This window comes from Chamaea fasciata, unplaced genomic scaffold (genome assembly GCF_029207755.1).
Source record: "Chamaea fasciata isolate MVZ Bird 193981 ecotype frontalis unplaced genomic scaffold, bChaFas1.0.hap1 SCAF_6, whole genome shotgun sequence".
Lineage (NCBI taxonomy): Eukaryota > Metazoa > Chordata > Aves > Passeriformes > Sylviidae > Chamaea > Chamaea fasciata.
The window spans coordinates 2,611,034-2,633,464 of NW_027094091.1; the positions used below are offsets into that span (position 1 = coordinate 2,611,034).

General features: G+C 49.0%; 1 protein-coding gene across 10 annotated transcripts in view; it reads right to left on the bottom strand.

Annotated features, from left to right (window-relative positions):
- LOC136290860 (RING finger protein 24) overlaps positions 1-22,431 on the bottom strand; it is a 29,396-nt gene that overhangs the window by 1,568 nt on the left and 5,397 nt on the right. For 3 of the 10 annotated variants that reach the window (XM_066185231.1, XM_066185222.1, XM_066185230.1), the window contains exons 2-6: positions 19,315-19,397; positions 9,844-9,993; positions 4,330-4,372; positions 3,402-3,443; positions 1,357-1,436 (exon numbers count right to left, since the gene is read on the bottom strand). In XM_066185231.1, the coding sequence (XP_066041328.1) occupies positions 1,357-1,436; positions 3,402-3,443; positions 4,330-4,372; positions 9,844-9,986 (308 nt within the window). In that variant the 5' untranslated portion in view covers positions 9,987-9,993; positions 19,315-19,397. Of the gene's footprint in view, positions 1-1,356; positions 1,437-3,401; positions 3,444-4,329; positions 4,373-9,843; positions 9,994-11,320; positions 11,681-12,372; positions 13,033-19,314; positions 19,398-21,627; positions 21,707-22,431 lie in introns of those variants that run through there. The other 7 variants (XM_066185229.1, XM_066185227.1, XM_066185226.1 and 4 more) reach the window with 5 other exon arrangements.

Here is a 22,431-nt window from a genome sequence, read left to right on the forward strand (position 1 = left end):
CTGACATCATTAGGGACACTTGACATAGTTGGGGACACTCCTGACATCATTGGGGACATCCCTGATATCAGTAGGGACACCTGACAACAGTGGGGACACATCTTACAACAGCGGTGACACCTGACATTGATGGGGGGTGGACAAATCCCCCCCAAAGCCCCTCTACCCCACCCCGGAGCTTTGCTGCTGCCCAGTTTTTCATTGACCATTTGGGTGCCTTTATGTTTTATTGGGTTTTTTGGGGGGGCGTTCTCTGTGTGTATACACAGGAATTTTGTATAGATATGTTTTATATATAATTCGTATTTATATATATTTTGTATACATATATATATATATGCATATATAAAAATATACATATATTTTGTATGTGTATGTTGTATTTATATTTTTATATTTATATGTTGCATTTATATATTTATATGTTGTATTTATGTATTTATATTTATATGATAGGGATACAAAAATGCATACACCTACCAAAAAAAATCAACAAAATATATACATAAAAAGGTGTCTGTGAAATTATAAACACAGACTCTGTAAACAATATACCAATAATACACAATCACGTATATAATGTGTATAAATAAAACTTATGTAAATATTTTTGATATAATCATACTATTATGTATTAATAGTATAATATAATTACATATTATATATAATTATATATGCAATATATAGAGTTATATATAGTATATACAGTATGTATTGTGTATATATATACACAATATACATATTATATATATATAAAATATATAAAATATATAAAAATAAAAATATATATTATATATAATATATCTAAAATATAAATATATATTTTATATATAAATATAAAGATATAAATGTATATTTATATATATTTAATATATATAAAATATAAATATATATAAATGTATAAATATGTAAAATACATAATATATAAAATATAAAAATATAATGTGTATATATATACAGAGAATATAAAAATATTTGCAATATATAGTAGGATGTTTTGTAGTTTTAGCATATAGAATATTATATAGTATTGTTATACAAAATATTATTATTATATACAGTAACAAATTTTAGGGGGTTTGCTTTATATAAACCACACCTATATAAAAAATATATATATATTTACATTTTTCATGGAATTATAGACCGAGCTGGAAGGGATCCATGAGGATCACCAAGGCCAACTCCTGACTCAGCACATCCTACAAGGTAAACCCCAGATCCCCAAGCTGTCAATCAGTTTTCCAGCTCCCAAACTGCTGCTCCACGTGCCCCAATTCATCCACCAGGAGCTTTTCCTGCCATTCCTGCCCTGGCATGGGAAGAGCCCCCGGCCCCAGCCCTGCCCACACTTACTTCCTATGGAAGGCATGTTTGCAGGGACAGATCCCCAGCTCGTCCTTGGGCTTGAACTCCTCCAGGCACACGGCACAGATCTGCAGGGGGTGGGAGGCACAGGGAATGTCACTGGTCACGGAGCAACACTTGCAAATAAAAACTACTAAATGGCATAAAATCACGGAATGCTTTGGGTTGGAACGGACCTTAAAGATCATCCCGTCCACCCCCTGCAACGGACAGGGACAATTTCCACTAGCCTAGGTTGCTCCAAATCCCATCAAACCTGGTCTTGGACACTTCCAGGGATCCACAGCTTCTCTGGAAAACTTGTGCCAGGGCCTCACCACCCTCACAGGGATGAAATTTCCCCTAAAGCCTCCCGAGATTTTGCTGCCCAAGCTTCAGGATCACTGGCTTTTCCTGCGGAAAGGGACCATGGAGCCTCCACAGAGCAGCCCCAAAGCTGGGATGTGTTTGAGGTTTTAGGGTGCAGGGGGATGGATCCACACTGCTCCCTGGTCCCTGGGACTGAGCTGCATCTGCAGGGACACCTCTGGGAAGAGGAAAAGGCAGTGGGCTGTTGCCATGCCTATCCCAGGGCTGGGAAAGCTGGTGGATGTTTTCTCAGCCAAAACCTCCTTCACCCTCGCAGCCAATTCCTCCTGACTCACTTTGGATATCCCAGGGGATTCTGGATATTCCTGGGTGGTTTTCCCAGCCTCCCTGGCCTGGGATTTCTCAGTGCACCAGGGCCAGGTGCAGCTGTTGGGGTCATCCCGAGGAACACACACACATCCCGAGCTCCCCCAGGGCCTGGGAGAGGCAGAGTGATGGAAAAAGGGGAAAACCAGACCCAGAGACAGGGAGGGAAGAGCTGGGTGGGCGCTTTCCCTCCGCAGGGCTCTGGGCAGCCGCCCCGTCATGCTGGAAAATTCCCACCCCGGCCTCTGCTTTCCAGAAACACTGACTGCAAATGCCAAAATACAAATGCCCAAAATGGGATATTTTTGAGCTAAACCCTTCCAGGCTTTTCCAAATCCCAGGGAAGAGCTTGAACAGCTCTGTCCTCTTCCCCAGAGAGGCCTCGTCCTCCCCAAAAGCTGGGAGAGCTGCAGACAGCTGGGAACAGAAGTGGATGAGAAGGAGGGCTGAGCATTATCGAGGCCATTCCTGGCTCTGGCACACTCCCAAATCCCTCCTCCAACCCGTTTCTCACCCCAGGAAGTGCTTTGAAGCCTGTGTGCTGACAAAAACCCCACCGCAGGTCGATTTAATGGGAGTGGATCAGAAATAGGGGCCTGCAGCAGGGACTGTTTGAAACCCTGGGGCCCTTGGGATTTACGCTGGGGGCTGTCAGGATAAAACATGGGATGGGCTCTACTCAGGGGATTAAAATAAAATAAATAGTGGCTTATAAACAACTGGAGCTGGTGCTGGGCAGATGAGCAGCCTCGTGCCCGGATGTGGGTGGGCATTTTTGTTATCTCTAGCAGAATAAATAAATCCAGGCCGTCCTTTGACGCGGGATTTGAGCAGATTCCTGCTCAAATTCATCAGGAAAAAGGGGCTGTGACTAGAAATGCTCGAGTCACAAAGCCTGGAAGGCCGTGGAGATAAACTAAGGTGTTTCAGCACTCGGGGGGTGGGGAGGGAGGAGCGGATCTGCCTCTGCCAGGAGCCGGGGGAGCGTGTTTATCCTGGATTTCAGTTTTCCCTGCCCAGAGCTGTGCTGGATATTGTCACACCCCGACGGTGGCGGGGCCACAGGGGACGTCCCCGCCCAGGGACACTGTTTATACAAGGCCCAGCCTGCCTTGGCCTCCTCTTATCCACAGCTTCTTTTCAGTGTGATTGTGTATAAATGACAATAACGATGCAAGAAAACCCAAGGAGAGGAGGGAGGGTTTAATCCAGACTTTCGAAGAGGATCTTTCCCCATTTCCAAAGCACAGCTGGCTGCATGCTCTGCTCCCAGTGGCATTGAATTTGAGGGTTTTCCCCCTCCCCGGGGTGAGGAAGAGGAGAGTGAGGGAGCTTTTGTTGCCCCAGGATGTACTCACCTCATGGAGGTTCAGCTCCTTCACCTTCTCCTTGAGTATGACCTGCAAGGCAAAGAGCTGGGGTCAGGACAGAGCTTCTGCCGTGAGCATTCCCTGGAAAAATCTCCACAAAGGGATCCCACGGAGTGTCCCAGTGGAACTGGAAACCCTCCAGTAGAACTGGAAACCTCCCAGTAAACCCAGCACAGCCAGGGAGCACGAGGGGCCCTGTGCAGGGACAGGAGGAAGGGAAAGCTGGCGAAGATAAAACCACAAGGACCAAATCCAGGAGGTTTCCTCCCAAATTTAACCCTCCGGGGCTACCACTTCATTTTCCCTCCATCCAAGCTGAACACCTGGAGAGAGCTATAAATCCAGGACAACTGTGTGTTTTCAGCCCAACTCCACCCAGCTTCCTGCACGGATCAAGGGATCAGAGGCAGAAAATCCCCCAAATCCTGAAGAAAACAGGACGTGGAAGCAGCAGCCTGACACCCACCTCTGGGCTGTGTTTATTTTAATTGGTAAGTGCAGGAGGGTGCAGGGAAGAGCTGGGCTTGCCATGGAGCTGTGTTCCCTGGCTTCGGGGATTTGAACAGCCAGGTCCAACCCTGGGAGCAGACCCCACAAAATCTAAGTTTGGTGACTGATGGCATCACTGCTCTGCAGTGGGTGAGGCTGGAGAGCTTGGGGTGCTCCAGAGGTGGAGTTGTTCCCACTGCTCAGGACCTCAGTGGAAAACTGGGAGACTTGTGGATGAGCAGGTGAGGGATGGTGCTGAGGGGCCCAGCTGGTAAGGGACAATAAAATCAGCAGGGAGAGATTGGTCTAGGTGTTACAACTGCCCTCTGAGGGCCAGAAACCTCCCAAAAAGAGGAACAGCACGAGGAAAACTGATGGATTTGGCACTAGGGAGAAGGGAAGGGGAAAAAATAGAGGATCATCTCACCTGCTTGTAGGCGTAAAGCTCTTTGTGTGCCTGATGCCTGAGCCTGCAATGAAATCAGGGAGAAATGTGAGGTCAGGCAAAAAAATCAGGATTATTGTAATACCTCAAACATTCCACTTCCCTCCTTTCCAGCTTTAACATGTTATATTTTAAATTTTTGCATTTCAGAAATGAGAATGGCCACAGGAAACGACATGTTTAGGCAACATCCAGCTTTCCCTGTCGCTGGGAGGGCAACTTCTCCATCCCAAACCACACAACTCCTCCCTTATCCCTCTTTTGACCTCCCTGATTTTCCAGGCAGACATCACCCACATGGTTAACACCAGAAAAAGCGGGTGAGGAAATCACAGTCTGCCATAAATCCCCCTCAGTTTCCAACCACGTTTGCTGGCAGCAACTCCAACACTGAATGCAGCGCCATTTTTCAAGTGATGAGGGTTCAGACCTGAGGAAAACCCTGCTCCTACTCCAGCAGGTACAGGAAAGGAAACTCCCTGCCCAGAGGTTTCCCAGCAAAGCCTCCATGACGCTGCTTGGGTGATACTGGGTTCCTCAAACCCAGCTTTATCCTCAATTCTGCGATCAATGAAACCACATCCACTCCTGGAAAAAACTGAGGGATGGGATGAACGGGATGAACCTATTCCAGAACACCTGCTGCAGTGGGAGGTCCAGCAGGAATCTGAGGCCACAGGCAAAGTGCTGGTTCCATCTCCTCCCTCTCCAGTCTCCCCTCTCCAGAGTCAGAGCCAGCAGAGCGCTCCACAGGCATCTGCTGGCTGGACAAACCCATTGTGCTCCTAAAATAAATACATTTAAAATTAAAGCAACCAATATTGCCTCTCATTACCAGACATGGCATTTAATAAAGTGCTTGGAAAACTCCGGAGGGAAGTTCCCAGGGCTGAAGAGCTGGCCAAGGACTTTCAATATGGAGTCAATGTGTGGCTGCAGGGCTTGGAGAGCTGTAGGAATATTTTCCCCAGCCAGCCCCGAGTGTGATTTCAGATGGGAAACCCCCTTGCCTGGAATTTCTCTTCTCCAAAAATATTCTGAGGGCTGTCTGAAATCCCTGGCTGTTTCAACCTGAGCTCCTGGGGGTTTTCCAACCCAGCCATGCTGCAGTGGGGAAGTTATAAAAATGGGATGGAAAATTATTTCCTTATGTCTGACACCCTCCCCCAGAATGTCGTGGGCCTTTGAAGTTGAGGGATGGGTAAAAATGCACTTTTATGCTGCAGGGAGAGATGCAGAAAATCATCTCCTGTGTCCCAAATTTCACAGGGAGCCATCCCTCCTGCTCCAACAATGCTGCCTGGCAGGAACCCGCCTGCGGAACCATGGAAAACACTGCGGCAGGCAGGGAGGAGGAGGAGGAGGAAGAGGAGGAGGAGACTGGGGTCTCATCCCTCTGGCAGTGACCCTGAACAGAAACATGAGCAGAAGATGCAGGAACAATAGAGAGAACAGGATGAAACTGGCCCAATCCGCAGGGATCCGGTGGCTGGGAAGGCGGTTATGAAACACAGATGGGGAGAAGGGAGGCGTGCGGCTGGAGACCACAGACAAGGGAAAACTCGCCCAGAATGGGAAGCAGCATCCCTCTGTATGGAGCACTGAGTGGCCACCAAGGGTTTGGCCCCCTGAGCCAAAGCCACTGGAGCACCTTGCACCAGTGGTGGGGAAGAAGCGACCACCTGGCCGTGGATCTGCACAGCTCCGTGCTGCAAGCACGGATCTACAGTGCCCTGGGCTGGTGCTGAGCCAGACAGGGAGATTTTCCCAAAAAACCACCTCCCTGGAGGTTCTGGGGAGCAGCACGAGCACATCTGGTGCCGAAGCGTGCGAGCTCAGCCTGCTTCTCCTTGTCTTTGAGCCAGGATCCTGGGCCAGATGGATCCTGGTGGGGCCTGGTGCAGCTGTCGTGAGGAGACCCCGGATCCTGGCAAGCGCTATTCCCTGTCGGAGCTGGCTCCATCCCTCTGTGTCAAGTGCTGTGACTCCCCAGGAATTCCTGGCAGATGTCTGACCAAGATAAGGGACCACACAGTGCCTGGCTGCTGATCCTGTGTGCTGTCACCTTCCCTGAAGGAACAACTGGGCTTTGGGATCTCTTCCTGCAGGAGTGGGAGCTCCCTGCTTCTCTGGATGACTGAACCACCTACAGCAAGTGAACAACTACGGGTATAAAATGCAGAGGAAAAAAAATTTGCAGGTTTACCTCTGAGATTTCCACATCAGATGCTTTATAGTAGAAGGAGTAGAAAAGTCCTGGGCACTGGCTTTTAATGCCATCATTGTGTTGCTGTCCCAGTTCAGCTGGGCTCCCTGGGCTCTTCATGGAATCACAGAATTGTTTAGGTTGGAAAAGCTCTCTGAGATCATTCAGTCCAACTGTTCCCCCAGCACTTCCAAGGCCACCATTAGTGCATATCCTCAACTGCCACATCCACGTGGCTTTTAAATCCCTCCAGGGATGGGGACTCCAACACTGCACTGGGCAGCTGTGCCAACGCCTGACCATCCTTTGGGTGCAGGAATTTTCTCTCATATCCAATCTGAACCTCCCCAACTTGAGGCCATTCCCTCTCCTCCTGTCCCTGTTCCCTGGGAGCAGAGCCCAAACACCCCTGGCTGTCCCCTCCTGTCAGGGAGTTGGACAGAGCCACAAGGTCCCCCCTGAGCCTCCTTTTCTCCAGGCTGAGCCCCTTTCCCAGCTCCCTCAGCGGCTCCTGGTGCTCCAGACCCTTCCCCAGCTCCATTCCTTTCTCTGAATACAGAACCGAACCACTGTGTTGGATCCTGGCAGGTCTGAATTTAGAAGGAAACAGCCCTAAAAAAAAGAGGCTTTTTAGGGGCTGTGTACTCTGCACCTCCCAGAGACTTTGAGCAGCCCCAGGCTGGGCAGGGATGAGCCCTGGATGATCCACAGCACAGAGAGAGGATGCTGCAGACTTGACCCACAGCAAGGGTGGCATTGCTCACCTCAGCATCCTTCCGGACTGGGTTTTATGGGACCAAAAGCAACACGAGTTTATCACTTTCATTAATTCACCAGAGATCAGACACAACCAGCTGCCTGCAAAATCTCATTTCCTTGTTCTTCCTTTCTTATCTGTAATTTTGCCGAGCAGAGGCAGCAGCCCTGAGGGACCTGAGCTCTGACCTGACTGGTCTGCAGCACCAGAAGAGCTCGAGGTTCACCTGAACACTGCACAGGCAATGATGATTTTTGTTGTGAAATTCCTACTGGACTCTTGTTTTGAGCCAATCCAATTAAAAATGTCACTTTTATTGTACTTGGACTGGGCAGCACAGCCTGTATTGACACAGCTGCAAAGCACAGCCCTTGTCCTCTCCTTCCCCAGCACATCTTTTATTTAATGCCATCAGCTCTGTGATTTGAGGTGATATTGGCTCTTCCACACTCCTCCCCAGCCAGGGATGCAGGGAGAGCTGCAGGGGCTGCTCTGATTCAGAGCAGGAGATGAGAACCAGGGTCTGAGGGTGGTGTCATGAGTCTTGCTTGGTGTTTGCCCAATATTTGGAGATGTGGAGTTATGGGAAAGGAGGGAGAGGAAGGGCTGTGTCAATGCTGCACCTATGGGAAAGCCAGGAGCTGCTGTTACCTGCAAAGAACCTCCACAGATGGAAGCAGAGCCCTGGAGGGGACCACCCTGTCCTTCTGTTGGTCTCCCTGCCCTTGCAGGTGGGTGGTCCTCATCCTGTTGTCCACCTACAATGCTTCCTAAACCCCACCGAAACTCAAGACTTTTATATCCCAGACGAGCTGAGATTACAGAGCAGCTTCTGTGGAGGTGGATGCTCCTGGGACACTGGCGCAGCTAAAACCCACGGCAGGGCAAAACCCTCCCCCCAAAGGGGGCTGGAGGATCCTGTTGTGGTTGTGTTCTGCCAATAAAAGAGCTGAGGGAGGAGGTCTGAAGAGCCATTTGTAGAGTCTCTCTAGGGTTTTGGGCTATAAAGGGATCACTGGATGACCTAATCCAACTCCCCATCCATCATGGGTAGTTAAATAGCACCTCAGGAACAGGAGCCAAAATGTCTCATCCAGAAAGGTCCTTGGTCTTGATTTAAAGACGTGAAGAGACGGAGCACTTGCCACTTCCTTGCTGGCGTCTCTCACCGGTTACTCACCCTCTCTCTCTTACAACACGCCTCCAGCTTCTAAATTTAAAGATTTTCTGGCTTGACCTTCCAGACATTACTCCTTGTTATTCCTTCTTGGGGGCATAACACACCCGGCGAGTGCCCAGGAAAATACTCTCAAAGTTCAAACACCTCTTCAATTTTCTAAGTGAGCCAGATAGACTCAAGCTCCACCTGAGCAAAACAAGTCCTTGAGTCCTCTGAACACCTCTGGTCTATTTTCATACACCTTCAAAACATAATTTTCATCATTGTGGGGAAAAAAATTAAGATGTGATGCCCAAATCATCCCTTAGTAAACCTGGGTTTGGGCTTCTCTGCATATTTTATGAGGTTTTGCTTCATACAGAACTGAAAATGGGTAAAAATTATCAAGTATTTAAAAGGTTGACGTTGAAATCTCACGTCCCTGGTCTACAAGAGCAGGATAAAATATTTTTAACACCCTCTGGATAGATAACGTGGTGGGACTGGCTGCTGTGGTGCAAGGAGAGACTGGGTACCTGTTTTACAGGAAGACAGGGAAGGGATGTGATGGATGCACAGCTTGCGGGGAGCTGGGGCCAGTCAGAAAGACAGAGGGGAAGGAAAGGGGATGGAAAAGCTGGTGAGGAGAGCTCTGGTAATGCAGAATTTTGGCTGCCACTGCTGGCAGAGTGATGATCTCTGCTCCCAGGCACAGGTCAAAGCACAACCAGTCCCCCACCTTGGGTTATCAGCACGAACTCATCTCCATCACCACCTTGATTCTCAGGCACTGCGTTTTTTCCCCACTTGCCTCATTTTCCCTCTGTCAGGAAGAGTTTCTCCTCTCAATTAGCAGCCCAACAATCTCCCCAGTGGCCCATAAAATAATTAAAACAAGCCCCAAATCAGAACAACCTTTAACCCCGCTGTCCCGCTCCCCCATTGCTCAGATTAACACATCAACTCTGCATCATTAATCTCCAAACTGTGCTGTTGAAGGAGCAATTTGTGTTCAATAACCAACGGAGCAGGTATTAAACATTCCTTAGGCACGCAGCATAAGGGTTACTCATTACAGAGGTTAATGTGTTGAAACATTAAGCAGAAAGCAGGGAGCGTAAAACATCCCTTTTCCAGTTTTTTTGAGAAGCTGACCGCAATTCCAAACCTTACTTAGCAAATGTGAATCTCCTGGTTTAAAGTGGGTAATGTGACTGGCTTTGTGGGACATCAGGTGGACGTAAGATGTGTCAAGGAAAGTGGTGCTGCCAAGGAAAGAAGGTGCTGCCATCCTCGTTTTGGGATGGAGGCATCAGTGATGGGCCTGGAAGCAGGGAAGTTCTTGGGGAACATTCCCTTACAAAATTCCCTTACCTGATCAAGTAGCAACAGAAGAGCAAACTGAGGATGAAGACGAAGATGGCCGTGCCAAAAACCACGATGTATATGTTGAGAGGAAGGTTCTGGAACCCGATGTTCGGCATCCTGAAACTGTAATGCTGGAAGTCTGAGCTCATGGGTAGGCTGTGGAGACAGGGGGAAAACACATGGATGTGACATTCCTTAGGGATGCACTTTGCAGACCAGTGGTGGGGACGTGGAGGGGGCTGGAGATGACTTCTCACTCATCCCCCCCCCCCCCCCCCCCCGCCCAAAACCAAGTTCCCATCCTGGTAATCCTGAAAACAAAGCAGGGCTGGATCAGCTGGGGCTGGAATTTTCCTTCTCCCACTGTGAGCTTCTCCTCCAGCCCTTTTCCTTTCACACATCATCCTTCAAGTTAAACACTGGATGAGAGATGGTGGGAATTGCATCCAAGCAGCCCCAGCTGCAGCCAGTGTCCCTCAAACCCTGCAGTAACTTGGTAAAAATACTGAAAGCAGCCCGGAAGCCTTGGAGCAAGGCAAGTTTGCCTTCCCTTCCAGTGGTTTCTAAGACTAACTCCTCAATCCACAGAAAGTCCCCACCAAAATCATCAAAGATGAAAAGGAAGAGGACAAGGACATTCCCAAGACACACAGCAGTGCTGCCAATAGAAATTATAGGGAGACTATGGACTCTGTAAAGGAGGCTTTGCTTGTTTCTCCCATCTGAGACGCAGGTTTGGTGGTTTATGAACACTTCTGCAGGTTTCAGCTTTACTTCTCAGCACAGCCCCAGGCTCCATCCCCCCAGGAAAGCCCCGAGGCACCAGCGAGCGGCGGCCAAGAGGAAGAGGCAGCAATTTTGGCTGTCATGTCCCACGTCTGGGACCTGTGACCAAAACCTCCCTCCCCTTGGAGAGCCCCAATTAAACCCCGAGCAGCTGCCTGGGATAACGACTCCAGCAAATCCTTTCCCCCAGGATTTTAATTGCACTTATTTATCATCTCTTATCTCCCTATCATTCTCTGAACCGTTTGCTCTCGGATGATCACAACCGTTGCTGGCCAGGCATAAAGTTCCCCTGCCCCCAGCTTAGAAAAGGAAGTTAAAAATACACCTTGTTTTCCCTTCTGCCCACGGGAGAGCAACGTGCGATGAAGTTTTACAAGCAAGGAAAGTACCTGCAGTCTGAGACCTGTTTCCTAACTAAAATCACCGAGGGATAACAAAACCCTCCCCTGGAGCGGGGAGTTTTCCACAGCGCAGTAATTGCACAGCTCCTCATTTTGCACAGGGTGGGAAGACAGTGGGGAAACCACAGGATCTGAACCCACACATGCCAGGGAGCGATGCTCCAAAATCCAAGTGTCCTCTGAGTCTCACTCCAAGCAGCCTCCTCACTCCCAAATCTCCCTTCCCCCTTAAATCCCCTTTTTTGCTGAACCCTGAGGGCTTTCCTCTGACTTCCCACAGGGAGCAGACTCACCTCTCATCCCGGCTGCCTCACCGGGACTATCCCCTTGCTGAAGGCAACATCCCTGCCAGCCCCAAAACACCCGCCCGGGAGCCTCCTTGCTCCGGCTGCTTTCAGTTTCCTCAGCTCGCTGGAAGTTTCGAGGCGATTTCTGGTGAAGCCTGGATTTGATTAAAGCCTCCAGAGACCAACACGCATGTTCAGAACCTCTCCCGGCCAACGTGGAAACGCTACGAGAGCTCGGGGAGCCGGCACATCCCCCTGCCAGCGCTGGTGGGGATGGGATTTTATAGCCCAGCAACCACCCGGCAGCTCACGCTCCTCCACCGACGCCTGTTCCGCTCAGCTGAGCTGGTTTGCTTTGCAAATAAATTAAAAAAAGCCCAATCCAGCCCCCAAACCTTTGTTCCCAGCTCCGGCGGAGTTAATGCGCAGCTCGGTGTCGCAGGGCTGGGTTTGGGTTTCAGTCCCGCTGGGTCAGAGGGATTTGGGACGGTTCAGGGCTCCCCTCGGTCACACTCGTGGCATGAGGATATTTCGGCTGCCCCACCTCGCCCTTGGGTTGTGCTGATAATCACTGCCTTTGGCCAAGGCTGGCTGCCTCCAGCTCCTCAACTGCCTGAGAGAAATGTCCTCTGTCTGGGTATGCTCCAGGTGATTTTTTGCAAGGAAGGAGAGACAACTCTTGGAGGACAGGCAACAAAACCAACCAGCACTGGAATGTTGCTTTTCTTTCCTTTACAACTCTTTTAACTTGTGATGCTCTTCTCAGCAATCCCACTAGGAGATTCTGTGAGTAAGGAACATCCAAGGCTGCATTTGGGGCAGCAAATCCCATCAAGCCAGAAAAATTCCTCATGCTCATATGTACCTGAGCTGTGCCACTCTTGCACCAGTCCCCACATCCATGAGCACAGCTAGAAACCATCACAGCCCTCAGCAAATAAACAGCCAGCTGAAACAGAGCTCAGACCAACCCCCAGCATCCCACGATCCTCCTTCAATGGAACCATTCCCCTAATATTTTGCCCCAAAAGGGTGTCACAAACGCAGCCATGACCTACCTGCCAGCCATGTCGTGAGGGCTCAGCCTCCTGGGGACAACCCTTCCGTCCCCTGTGGTGCAAATCCAGGGAATCCCACACCAGATTCATCCAACCCCCGTGTAAAAGAACCTTCTCCACATTGGAGCTGCCCTGGTCCTCCCTCCCTCCTGCTGCAACAGCTGAGAAACGTTACAGCAAAAAACACGGAGGTTAACGGGGAAATATCAGTTAGTCTGCCCAGGATCCAGGAAACTGTTAACTTTAAAAGACTCCAGTGAAATCTGATGATTTCAAGCAGCCAAACTTTGGGGTTGTTTTTTTTTTTTTTTAAGGGGAGTGGGGGGAGGAACTGTATTTTAAGCTGCTTCAGATTTGCAAGGATGCAGCCAAAAGAAATAAAAGGAGTCAATAAAGAAGGATGAAAAGTTTCTGGTGCAGAACAAAAGCTTCCCTGTTGCTCTCTCATGGCGAAGGCATCTCAGAGCAGGGAGGTGATGCTTGTGGGGCATCCATGGCTCCCAGTAGGTCCCTGAAACCCCTGGGATGGGGGACACAGGCTGCACGTAGAAAAGGGGGCACTGGCATAGGTTGCCCAGAGAAGCTGTGGCTGTCCCATCCCTGGAAGTGTTCAAGACCAGCTTGGATGGGACTTAGAGCAATCTGGGCTAGTGGAAGGTGTCCCTGCCCATGGCAGGGGGGTGGAACTGGATGGTGTTTAAGGTCCCTTCCAACCCAAACCATTTCTGTGATTCCATGAAAAATAACAAAGAACAGTGGTGTCCTGTGATGCAGTAAGCCACAAATGGCAGAACAACCTGAGCTCCACATCTCCTTCCTTACACCCTCCAGTGACTCAGCTACGTGGGGCCAAGCACATCCACCTTTCTCCAAGGAGGACAAAACCCAGCTTTAATTAAAAGCCAAGTGCTGGTTAATGGCCCATCGAGCAGCCAGAAAAGGAGTGTTACAGGTCAGCGCGAGCTCCTGCATGACTTTGATTACAGTTGGGCTGTGAAAGGTAAACTTCAGGAAGCCACGTCCCAAATTAATTCCCATTAGAGCCACAGCAAGCCCTTAATACGTGGGGCCAACCTCGTATCCAGAGCGTTCCTCAGGAGATCTCACAGGGATTAATAAAGGATCCAACTGTCTTCTTACAGGTAGAGAAACTGAGGCAGGGAGGAGAAGGAGGAGGGCAGCGAGGCAGAGCTGAGGTCCTGAAGCCAGGGGGTGACACCAGGGATGCCACTTTAAGTAATGCCATGGGCTGAAAGCTGCAGATTTTTGCTTTCCTGCTGCTTTGCCACCTGGGTTTGAACTGTGTGCTCCTTCTTCGGGTTTTACTTATTAAAAGGAGCTGTTTGTCCTTTTAAAAAGAAATTTATTATTTTTTATTTATAACATCAGTGCATAAAGGGGCCATGCATGTGCTGTGCATCCTCACTCCTAAATACAGCCCACATGCTGGGTGGAGCGGTGGCTCCTGCCTCTGGTGTTGTAAATAAACTCCTGTTTTTAGAGGGATTTACTTTATGTTTTCAAGACAAACAACTTTCTCCACAGGGGTTCAAAGCAAACTCGGACTGAATCTCCTCGGCCATTAACTGGGGAAACTGAAAGGAGCTGGTGGTCCCGGGCATCCCACCGGCCAGGCTGGCAAAGCCAACCAACCTTCAGGAAACACTGAGCTTCAAACACCCAGCGGAGCCAGACACAGGCAGGCCTGAAATCACGAATCTCAGGGAAAAGTGAATGCTAAGCCGTGGCCAAACTCTAAGCTGAAATATTTTATCGATGGGAAAGGTTTCAAGTGGGTGTGAACGGCGTCTCGAGTTTCAAAGGCGTTTCGCAACGTGTTTCAGACAGGTTTAACCAAAAGCGTTATTAACTCGGTTGAAAGTTAAACTGGGAGCAGCTGACAAGACCTTTCTGAAACAGCGCAAGTTGTACTGCAAAGCAGGGCATTCTTCCATGGAATGATTCTACAAGAGGAAGGTTATTTAATGGCTATGACCAATGGGATAATATTTAAAAGAAAAAGATTCTTCCAGGTGTTAAGAAGCAGCAGCCAGAGATGCCCTCGTTTTACTTGCAGGCAAAAAATCCCCCTCATGGACCCCAAAAGCAAAGTGAAGCCCTGACCTCAAGCAGCTGGAAGGAATTTCCTTCAGCTCCGTCTCTGGAGCTGTTCCAGCGCCAGGATCCGCAGCGTGGCGATGGGAAAATCACAGGCAGCTGCAGAGCCAACCCTAAACCAGCATCGCCGTCGCCCCCGAGATGCCACACAGCTGCACCACCTTTGCCTGGCATGGAGTGGGGGGGGAAAAGTCAGTGCTGCTCCAGCCAGGAATGGTGGCCTTTGCTGTCCAAAACCAAGGAACAACAGGACTGAGCATGGGGGGAAAACAAAAACTCTTGGCATGATGCGATTTCAGAGAGCTACAATGCTACCACGGGGATGCCACATCCAGTGCCAGCTCTGAGCATCCAACCTGGCCCAGGTCCTTCACTCCACAAACCTGGCAGGGAATGGAGGAGCGTGAGGCATGGTGCAAGGCTTGGCAGGGTTATTGACTAGTGGGATTAATGTGCTGGGAAGAGGGAGCATCCCAACAGGTCCCTCACCCCACAGACAGAGCTGTACCAGGATCCAGCAAAGCTTTGCTGGGGTGATGCGGCACCATCACAGCAACAGAAATAACTTCTGGGTGTCAAACAGTACAAAACCCCATTTGTTTCACCCATTTTTGCTGCATGCAGGTTTGGGGGTGCTGGTAGGTTTTTGTTGTGTGCCTGGACATCCAAAGAACCAAAATGACCTCCAAGCACGGAGCACTTCAGACCTTTGATCCCTCCTCCCTGAGAGCGGATCCGATGCTTTTTTTGAACTGGAATCAGGAAATTTCCTGGCTGTGTTCCCCAGCTGGCTGACACCAAACACAAAACCTTAACCCTCTCCACTGCCTCTGGGCAGGGGACACAGAAAGTGATGTGACAACACAACAAAGCAGTTGGAAAAAAATAGGAAAGTCTAAAGCAACATCCGGCAGCACAACTGCACTGCTGCAATTTCCAGCAAGCCCTTCTGATTCCAGACAGTTTAAGAAACAATTAATCCCAGAACTTTAAAACTGAAGAGAACCTTTAAGTGGGAAAATGTTTTTGCTACCACTGGCAGAGAGACATGCAGAAATGGGTCAGCTGCAGCTCCCATCACCCACTGTAAAGTCAAGTTCTTTCTCCCAGCACCGTTGGAAAAGCAAACCAGAGGTTTGCTCACGGCTGATTTTGCAAGTTCCAGGAAAACAGGCAAAGATAAATAGAAAAAAAAAATAAAATCAATAGCGCTATTTAATACAGTCTGGAGGAGGGGGAAGCAGAGTTTGGAGGAGAGCCCTGATTGAGCTCCCATCAGGAATGAGAGCTGGGAATCACTTCCCAGGAGGGTTTGAAGCAGAGCTGGCAATGCCTCTCTTGGAAAGCTCACACGAGCTGCCCAAGGACAGCTCAACTCACTGCTTGGAGATGAAATAACACTTGAGGAATTTTTCCCCTTTGGCCTTGGGGATTTGTAATTATTTTTCCCCCCTTTTCCTGGCATGCAGCTGCAACGTCACGACCTGGTGAGCTCACTCCTCCTCCCTAAAGTGTGGTGGGAAAGGATGTGCTGCTGCCTCCTCCTGCCCCCAGCCCTCTTTGTACTCCTGAGGTGAAAAGAGAAGGCAGGAGCCACCACTTCCCTTTATGGGCTGATGGTGGTGGGACACACATTAAATTTGGGTATATTTTAGCCCAAAAAGAGCAATGAGAACACAGGCAATTGGGAATAATCTTCCCCCTTCATTTGTGGTTGCTTTTCCTCGTTTGCAATGCTCCCCAACGAACAGGTTCTTTAGGGAATGCAAATTGGAAACTCCATGAGAAACACTCAGCCTACGCAGCTGAAGGGTCAGAGCAGAGAAATTGGTGTTAAACACTCCAGGGAATTTGAAAATTCCTGGGTGATGACACAGAGCTGTGGGAAGCAATGGGGACTCCCAAAATATCGCATCTGGAAGAAAAAAAAATCCCACTTGGATCAAGGCCTCTCCAGGCTGAACCAAAACCAATCACTTTCCATGGAGCCAAAGAGCAACTTGCCCTCTCCACTCTAATACTGAGAAGCAGATGGATTAAACAACTTCCTGAAACCCTTTTTCTCCTCCCATTTCCTAAGCTCCTTTAATGAGGGGGAAAAAAATAATTATCAGTGCAACACACAGTGATCAATAATCCTACGAAATCCTGCTGGAGACGAGCACCCTGGACAAGTGACGGGATCACAGCTGCCAGCAGCCGTCCTATAAAGGCAGTCAGAGGAGCCAAGCACAATTTGGGAACAGGAAAGCAGAATGATCTCGTTTACACTAAATAAGGTTGCTAGGTTATGGATTTTTGGGAAAGGGGGGTGGCATAATCTGAAAGGGGATCCAGATGGCTGTAAAGCCTTTTGGTGGAAAAGCAGCATGAGGCCAGAGAGGGAAGAATTCCTCTTTATGCTGCTGCTGTCTGCTCCCGGATCCTAGGTTTCAGTCCTCAGAAATGCACTCCGTGGACTCTTTTAATTTATATTTGAGGTAAAAATTAAGAAGAAGAGGTAGCTGGATGGAGAAGAGTGAAAAAGCTGGTGACTGGATACTGGAAAAAAAAAGTCCATAAACAAATCTCACGGAGCAGCCATTCCCCCAAGCCCACTTTGATCTGGCCAAGTTTGTATTTTACAATCCTGACAGCCTGAAAAAAGCTTCAGGAAAACCCAGACAATCCCAAACCCCTGACTGCTGGGAATTCACACCGATGCCACGTCACTGCAGTTTCCAGTTTTTCCTAATACTTCCAAAAAATGAGCCGCACAGTCAGTCCACCCTTTCCTGGTTTTGACCCAAGTACAGGGATTTAGGGAAGATTTTTTTTTATCGTTCCTTCTCCCTTGCTAACAGAGACTGGGATGGTTTTGCAACACTTTATAGAGTCCAGCAAAAAAACCTCCTGGGAGTCATATGGAAACAGGACAAAACTAGCTTCACCTCCATGGGACTGGCACAAGAAAGGTGGCTGCAAGCATGGAAAACCCCTCAAAATTTAGGTGGAAATGGAACGTGGAACTTCTCCACAGCCAGACTTGCAGGGCCAAGTGATGTGCTTGGAGAGAAACCTTCACCAACCAACAAATGCATCTCCTCCTCTCTCACAGAGTCTCAGCACTGAAGGTGATGCCATGGGATATTATCCTTCTCCCCTATTCTCCTGGAATCGTGGCCTGACCTTAGCGGGATGCAGAAAGTAAAGGGACCTTAGTGAAGCACTGGCACAGGTTGTTCAGAGAAGTTGTGGACTCCCTATCCCTGGAAATATTCAAGGCCAGGTTCGGAGCAACCTGGTCTAGCGGAAGGTATTCCTGCTCATGGCAGGGTGCTGGAATGAGATGGTCTTGAAGGGCCCCTCCAACCTAAACCATTCCATGATTCTGTGATTCTAAAATCTAGGTGTACCCATACCCCAGGAGCCTGTAACCAGGAGGTGATGGACAACCAGGTGTAAATTTTCAACATCACCCCACCCACACCCCTCCTTTGCCCAGGGATGCTGCTTCCTACAGGGGTTCCTCATAAACTGAGCCCTAAATAAGCAAAACCTCAGTTTACAGCTGTGCTGCTGATGCATGACTTTTTTTTTTTTTTTTAAAAAAAAAAAGCAAACCAAACACCTTTTGTGGGAGTTACTTAAAATTGACATTTTTCTTGCAGCTGACTGAATGAAACCTGGTAAATATTTTCCGAATGCTTCAAGGCTACAAAGCTAAAATCCACCAGTGGGAATTTCAGGCGTGTAACAGTTTACTGTTGGATCTCCACAAATTCCCGGGTGCTGAATCGCCTACTAGAAGGGAAAATATATGAGTGGCACTAAGAAGGTGGCTTAGCAACGAGCAGGCTGGCAGCTTCAAGTGGCTTTTTAAAGGTCAAGAGAGAACACGATGTCTGGAGCCCTCACGTTCCATTTTTTTACTACAATTTAATGATATTTCTGGCCAGCCCAGTTATTAAATCGCCGCCTTGCACCAGCCAGCCACACATCTGTTAAACCCAGGCTTTAAATTAAGACTTTCCCCTCCTAAATATCCCCTTTCAACCCATTCCCACCTTCCAAAGTGGGAGCGGGGGGGAAAGCTTCGTTGGGATGAAACACAAGGAGAGGTCTCACCACTGATGGGATTTTTTGGGAAGTGCTGCTTAGCAGCATCATTGAAATTCAGCGGGAGAAGCCGGTTTTCCTCGGCTCCGCGGGGGCTGCCATGTTAAATCACATTTGGATTCACAGTACAAGGCTGCTAAAATACCACCGCGGCGCCTATTGGCACATTTCAATGAAAACGCCGTGGCCTCATTAGTAGAGTGGAAATTATGAGCTTGTCTTTGTATATATTTAAAAGCTCGCCTCTGAAACTCTATTGGGTCGGGGCCAGGAATTCCTGGCTCCGAGCTCCTACCACTCGGCAGCTCGGGATCACTTTGCTCGCACAGGTCAAGCGACCACGCAGCCATCGACCCGGGAGAAAAGGCATTTAAAAACTGCCCTGCGGGGAGAGGCAACAGGGTTTGAAGTACACCCTCCTCCCTGTCAGCTCCCTGCAAGCTGGTTAGGGAGCAAGTCCTAATGAAAGTGCAGGTTGTAGTTAAGAGGATGCAGGAATGTGGGTGTGTGGAGTTTCATCCTGCTCCCAGCAGTTGGGGTGAGAGCATCCCATTGGCCCAGAAGAGCCTTTCCCCTCTGGGGATGGACCACAAAATCCTTCGAAACAAGGAGCAAACTTGTGAAATAACTTTTCTTGGGGGGGGGGGGGGGGGGGATCTGGTCCTCTCAAGATGGGAATTTGCAAGTCTCTGTGAAGGAAAACTTTGGGCTGAGCTCCCTACTTACCTGCACGGGCGCCGCAATGCAGCCAAGCCACGCAAACCCAACGTATCTGCTTGAACAGCTACCACGGTTTGGTGCCAGGGATGCTGGAAGAAAAGAGAAAAACACCCTAAAAATTGCACAAAAATCTAGAGGAAGCAAGGGAGAGGATGAAGACATGGCTTTTAAATGCTTGGATTTGCAGAGGCTCCCAGAAATTGCTTCAGCTCTTGGTAACAGCACAGAGATCCCCTTTTAAAATGCGGCGATGACGTTACGTGGCATAGAAAGAATAGGGGGGGAGACTTGGCTAATCCTCACAATTTTATAAGCATCTGAGACACTAATCCGTTGATCTCATTGAAAGGGATTAGAATTACTCCCTTGCCAGGAAATTTAAGAAGTTTTCTACCAGATGTAAACAAAAGCATGGAGCAGCCTGCAGAGACGGCTGCCACACAGCGAGTCCTCACAGAGAAATCTGCAGCGGGGCTGGTTTTGGGGTGGAAAAGGGGGATTTCCAGCCCAGTGCTGCACAGGGTTGGTCTGGAATGATGTGGGTATCCAAGGCAAGTCTGATCAGTCCATCCACAGTAGGCTCAAGATAAGATCCCATCCTGGGCAAGCAACCCTGCCAGGGCTTCACAAGTCATCTTTGGGCTCCAACTCTTACAGAAATTGATGCTTCAGCTAAAAAAAAAATCCATCCCAACCACCTGACTTGTTCTGCACTGGCCTGGGGAGACATCATTTTAATAATAAGAAAAAAGAGAAAAATTTCTGAGCTACAAAACCCAAGTTGTGCCCAGATCAGCAGCAGCCTTCATCCCCATGGCTTTGCAGCAAGGACCTGGGTTAATAAGGAAAATATAACATGGCACGCTCATGGAAACAGACTGGGATCTGCTGCTACCCTCACAATGAGTGATTCATAATATTGAAGAATAAATTATTTGATTCAGAAGATGAAGCAGGCAATGTGCAATCTGGGTTTTGATATCAAGCAGTTTGCTACTAAGTTGGGTGTTCCAGCACAGAACATCAACAGCTGAGATAAATCCAACCTAAAGGAAGCAGAAAGGATTCAGGGGATCCTTTGGAGAGGAAAGGCAACTTCCGTTAGAAAACAGAGGTTTTCTAAGAAAGATACGAAACTTTTGCCAATGCTTACTTCTTTCCTCTTTGAAATTCAATCCAAAAAACAAATCCAAAAAGGCTCAAGTTCCAACCTCAGTGTAAACAAGGCCTCAATTTCATCCGCTTAATACCCCTCTTTTTGGAGGTGCCTCACTGGACAGCAGCAGAATGCCTCTTCTCCAGCCAATTTTTCTGCAGGATCATACAATTTTTAGTCTTTAGGCACAAAGACTTGCTTGGCTTTGGCAAAACACTCACTGTCCCCATGCAGCCCCAGCTCCCACCTCCCTGCAACACTACCACCCCCAGCTTTAGTGTCCAAGGCGGGAATAAACCACCTGATGTCAGGCTTGTCTCCAGCTCCATCCTTCTCATCTGGCTGCAACACACCCCAACAGCATGGGGAAGATGCTTCAGGAGGAGGAGGAAGGTCAGAACGGAGAAGGAGGAAGCCTCAAGAACGGTCAGAAGCACAGGGCAGAATCCCTCAGGCAAAGCCACAGCTCAGAAAATGATCCATTTTTCCTTTTTTTACTCTCAAAGTGCCACCTCCAAACAACGCTCAGCACAACGGTGAGGGTGTTTTTGGTACGAAAGCCAAGAAGACTGGGGTGCAGGGCTCAGCTGACAGACATCCAACCCACACGAGCACCACCAGACAGGCTCCATCCAGCTCATCCCAATTTATTCAGCCCTCAAACCACCCAACACCACAAAATCCCATCCCACTTCAGACGGCCACCACAGCCTCCAAAAGCCTTATCTTTTATCTCACACGCCAAGAGAGCGAAACACGGGTCCTTATCCAACACTTCCCAACTAAAAAGTGAAAGAAAAACTCCAACCCCGAAGCTGCCTTTGCTGCATTTCCCAGAAGAGCTGCATTTCCCCAAAGAGAGGAGCCAGGAAATTGCCTCAGGGGAAGCCCAGCCTGGCAACGGGTTTTTACAGGGAACAATAGGAAAATGGGAGTCATTAAAGCGCCAAGAAAATATTTGCCTGCTTGGGACAAAGCTCTGCGTGGAGAGAGCAGGCAAATATCACTCGATCCTTACAATACCCTGACGATTTAATTCTGAGAGCCCCGGTCAGTGGGGAGGCACGATTCACCTGGTTGGATTTGTTGAAGTTGCTGAGTAGGAGACTCTGATCCCTCTCACCCAGTTTGGATAGGTAATTTGGCTTCACTGACTTTCTTACCTGCTGGGCTGCTCCTCCTGGATTTCAAAGGACCGATCGGAGAGCTGACATGCCCTGGTTCCACACCTGGGAAGCTGCACAGCTACGGAGCTCTCATATTTTCCCCAAAATACTCCCGTGAGCCAAGAAGCTGGGAAACCCACTCCTACTGCACAGGCTGGGAGAACAACAGTGGGAGGGCTGGAATCAGGAGGGCAGCTGCCTCCTGCTCAGCACTTTCAGTTTCTCTCTCCAAGCGTTCTCCTGGCGCGACTTCCTCTAAAGCGCTTTGCGAGTGAAAAGCTGCATTAGCGGCGGGATTAATCCTCTGAAGGGATAATAAAATCACAGAATCATGGAATCGTTTAGGTTGGAAAAGCCCTCTAAGGCCATCGAGTCCAACTGCTAACCCAGCACTGCCAAGGCCTTCACTAACCCATGTCCCCAAGTGCCACTTCTACACGGCTTTTAAATACCTCCAGGGATGGGGACTCCAGCCCCTTCCACGAAAAAGTGGTGTCAAAGGTCTTGCCAAAGTCCGGATAGACGCGCCCACAGCCTCTCCCTCATCCACCTAACCAGATCACCTTGTCATAGAAGGAGATCTGGTTGGTCAGGCAGGACCTGCCTGTCACAAGCTCATACTGGCTGGCCCAGATCCTCTGATGGCCCTGTTGGTGATGAATGAGGGTGATCTGCTCAGGTCACCTGATTGACAGCCTTGTAGATCCCAAAATCCTCCTTCCTGCCCTTCTTGTAGCTGTGTGTCAGTCACATCTGCTCACTCCCAGGCAGCAGGGACCTCCCAGTTAGCCAGGGCTGATG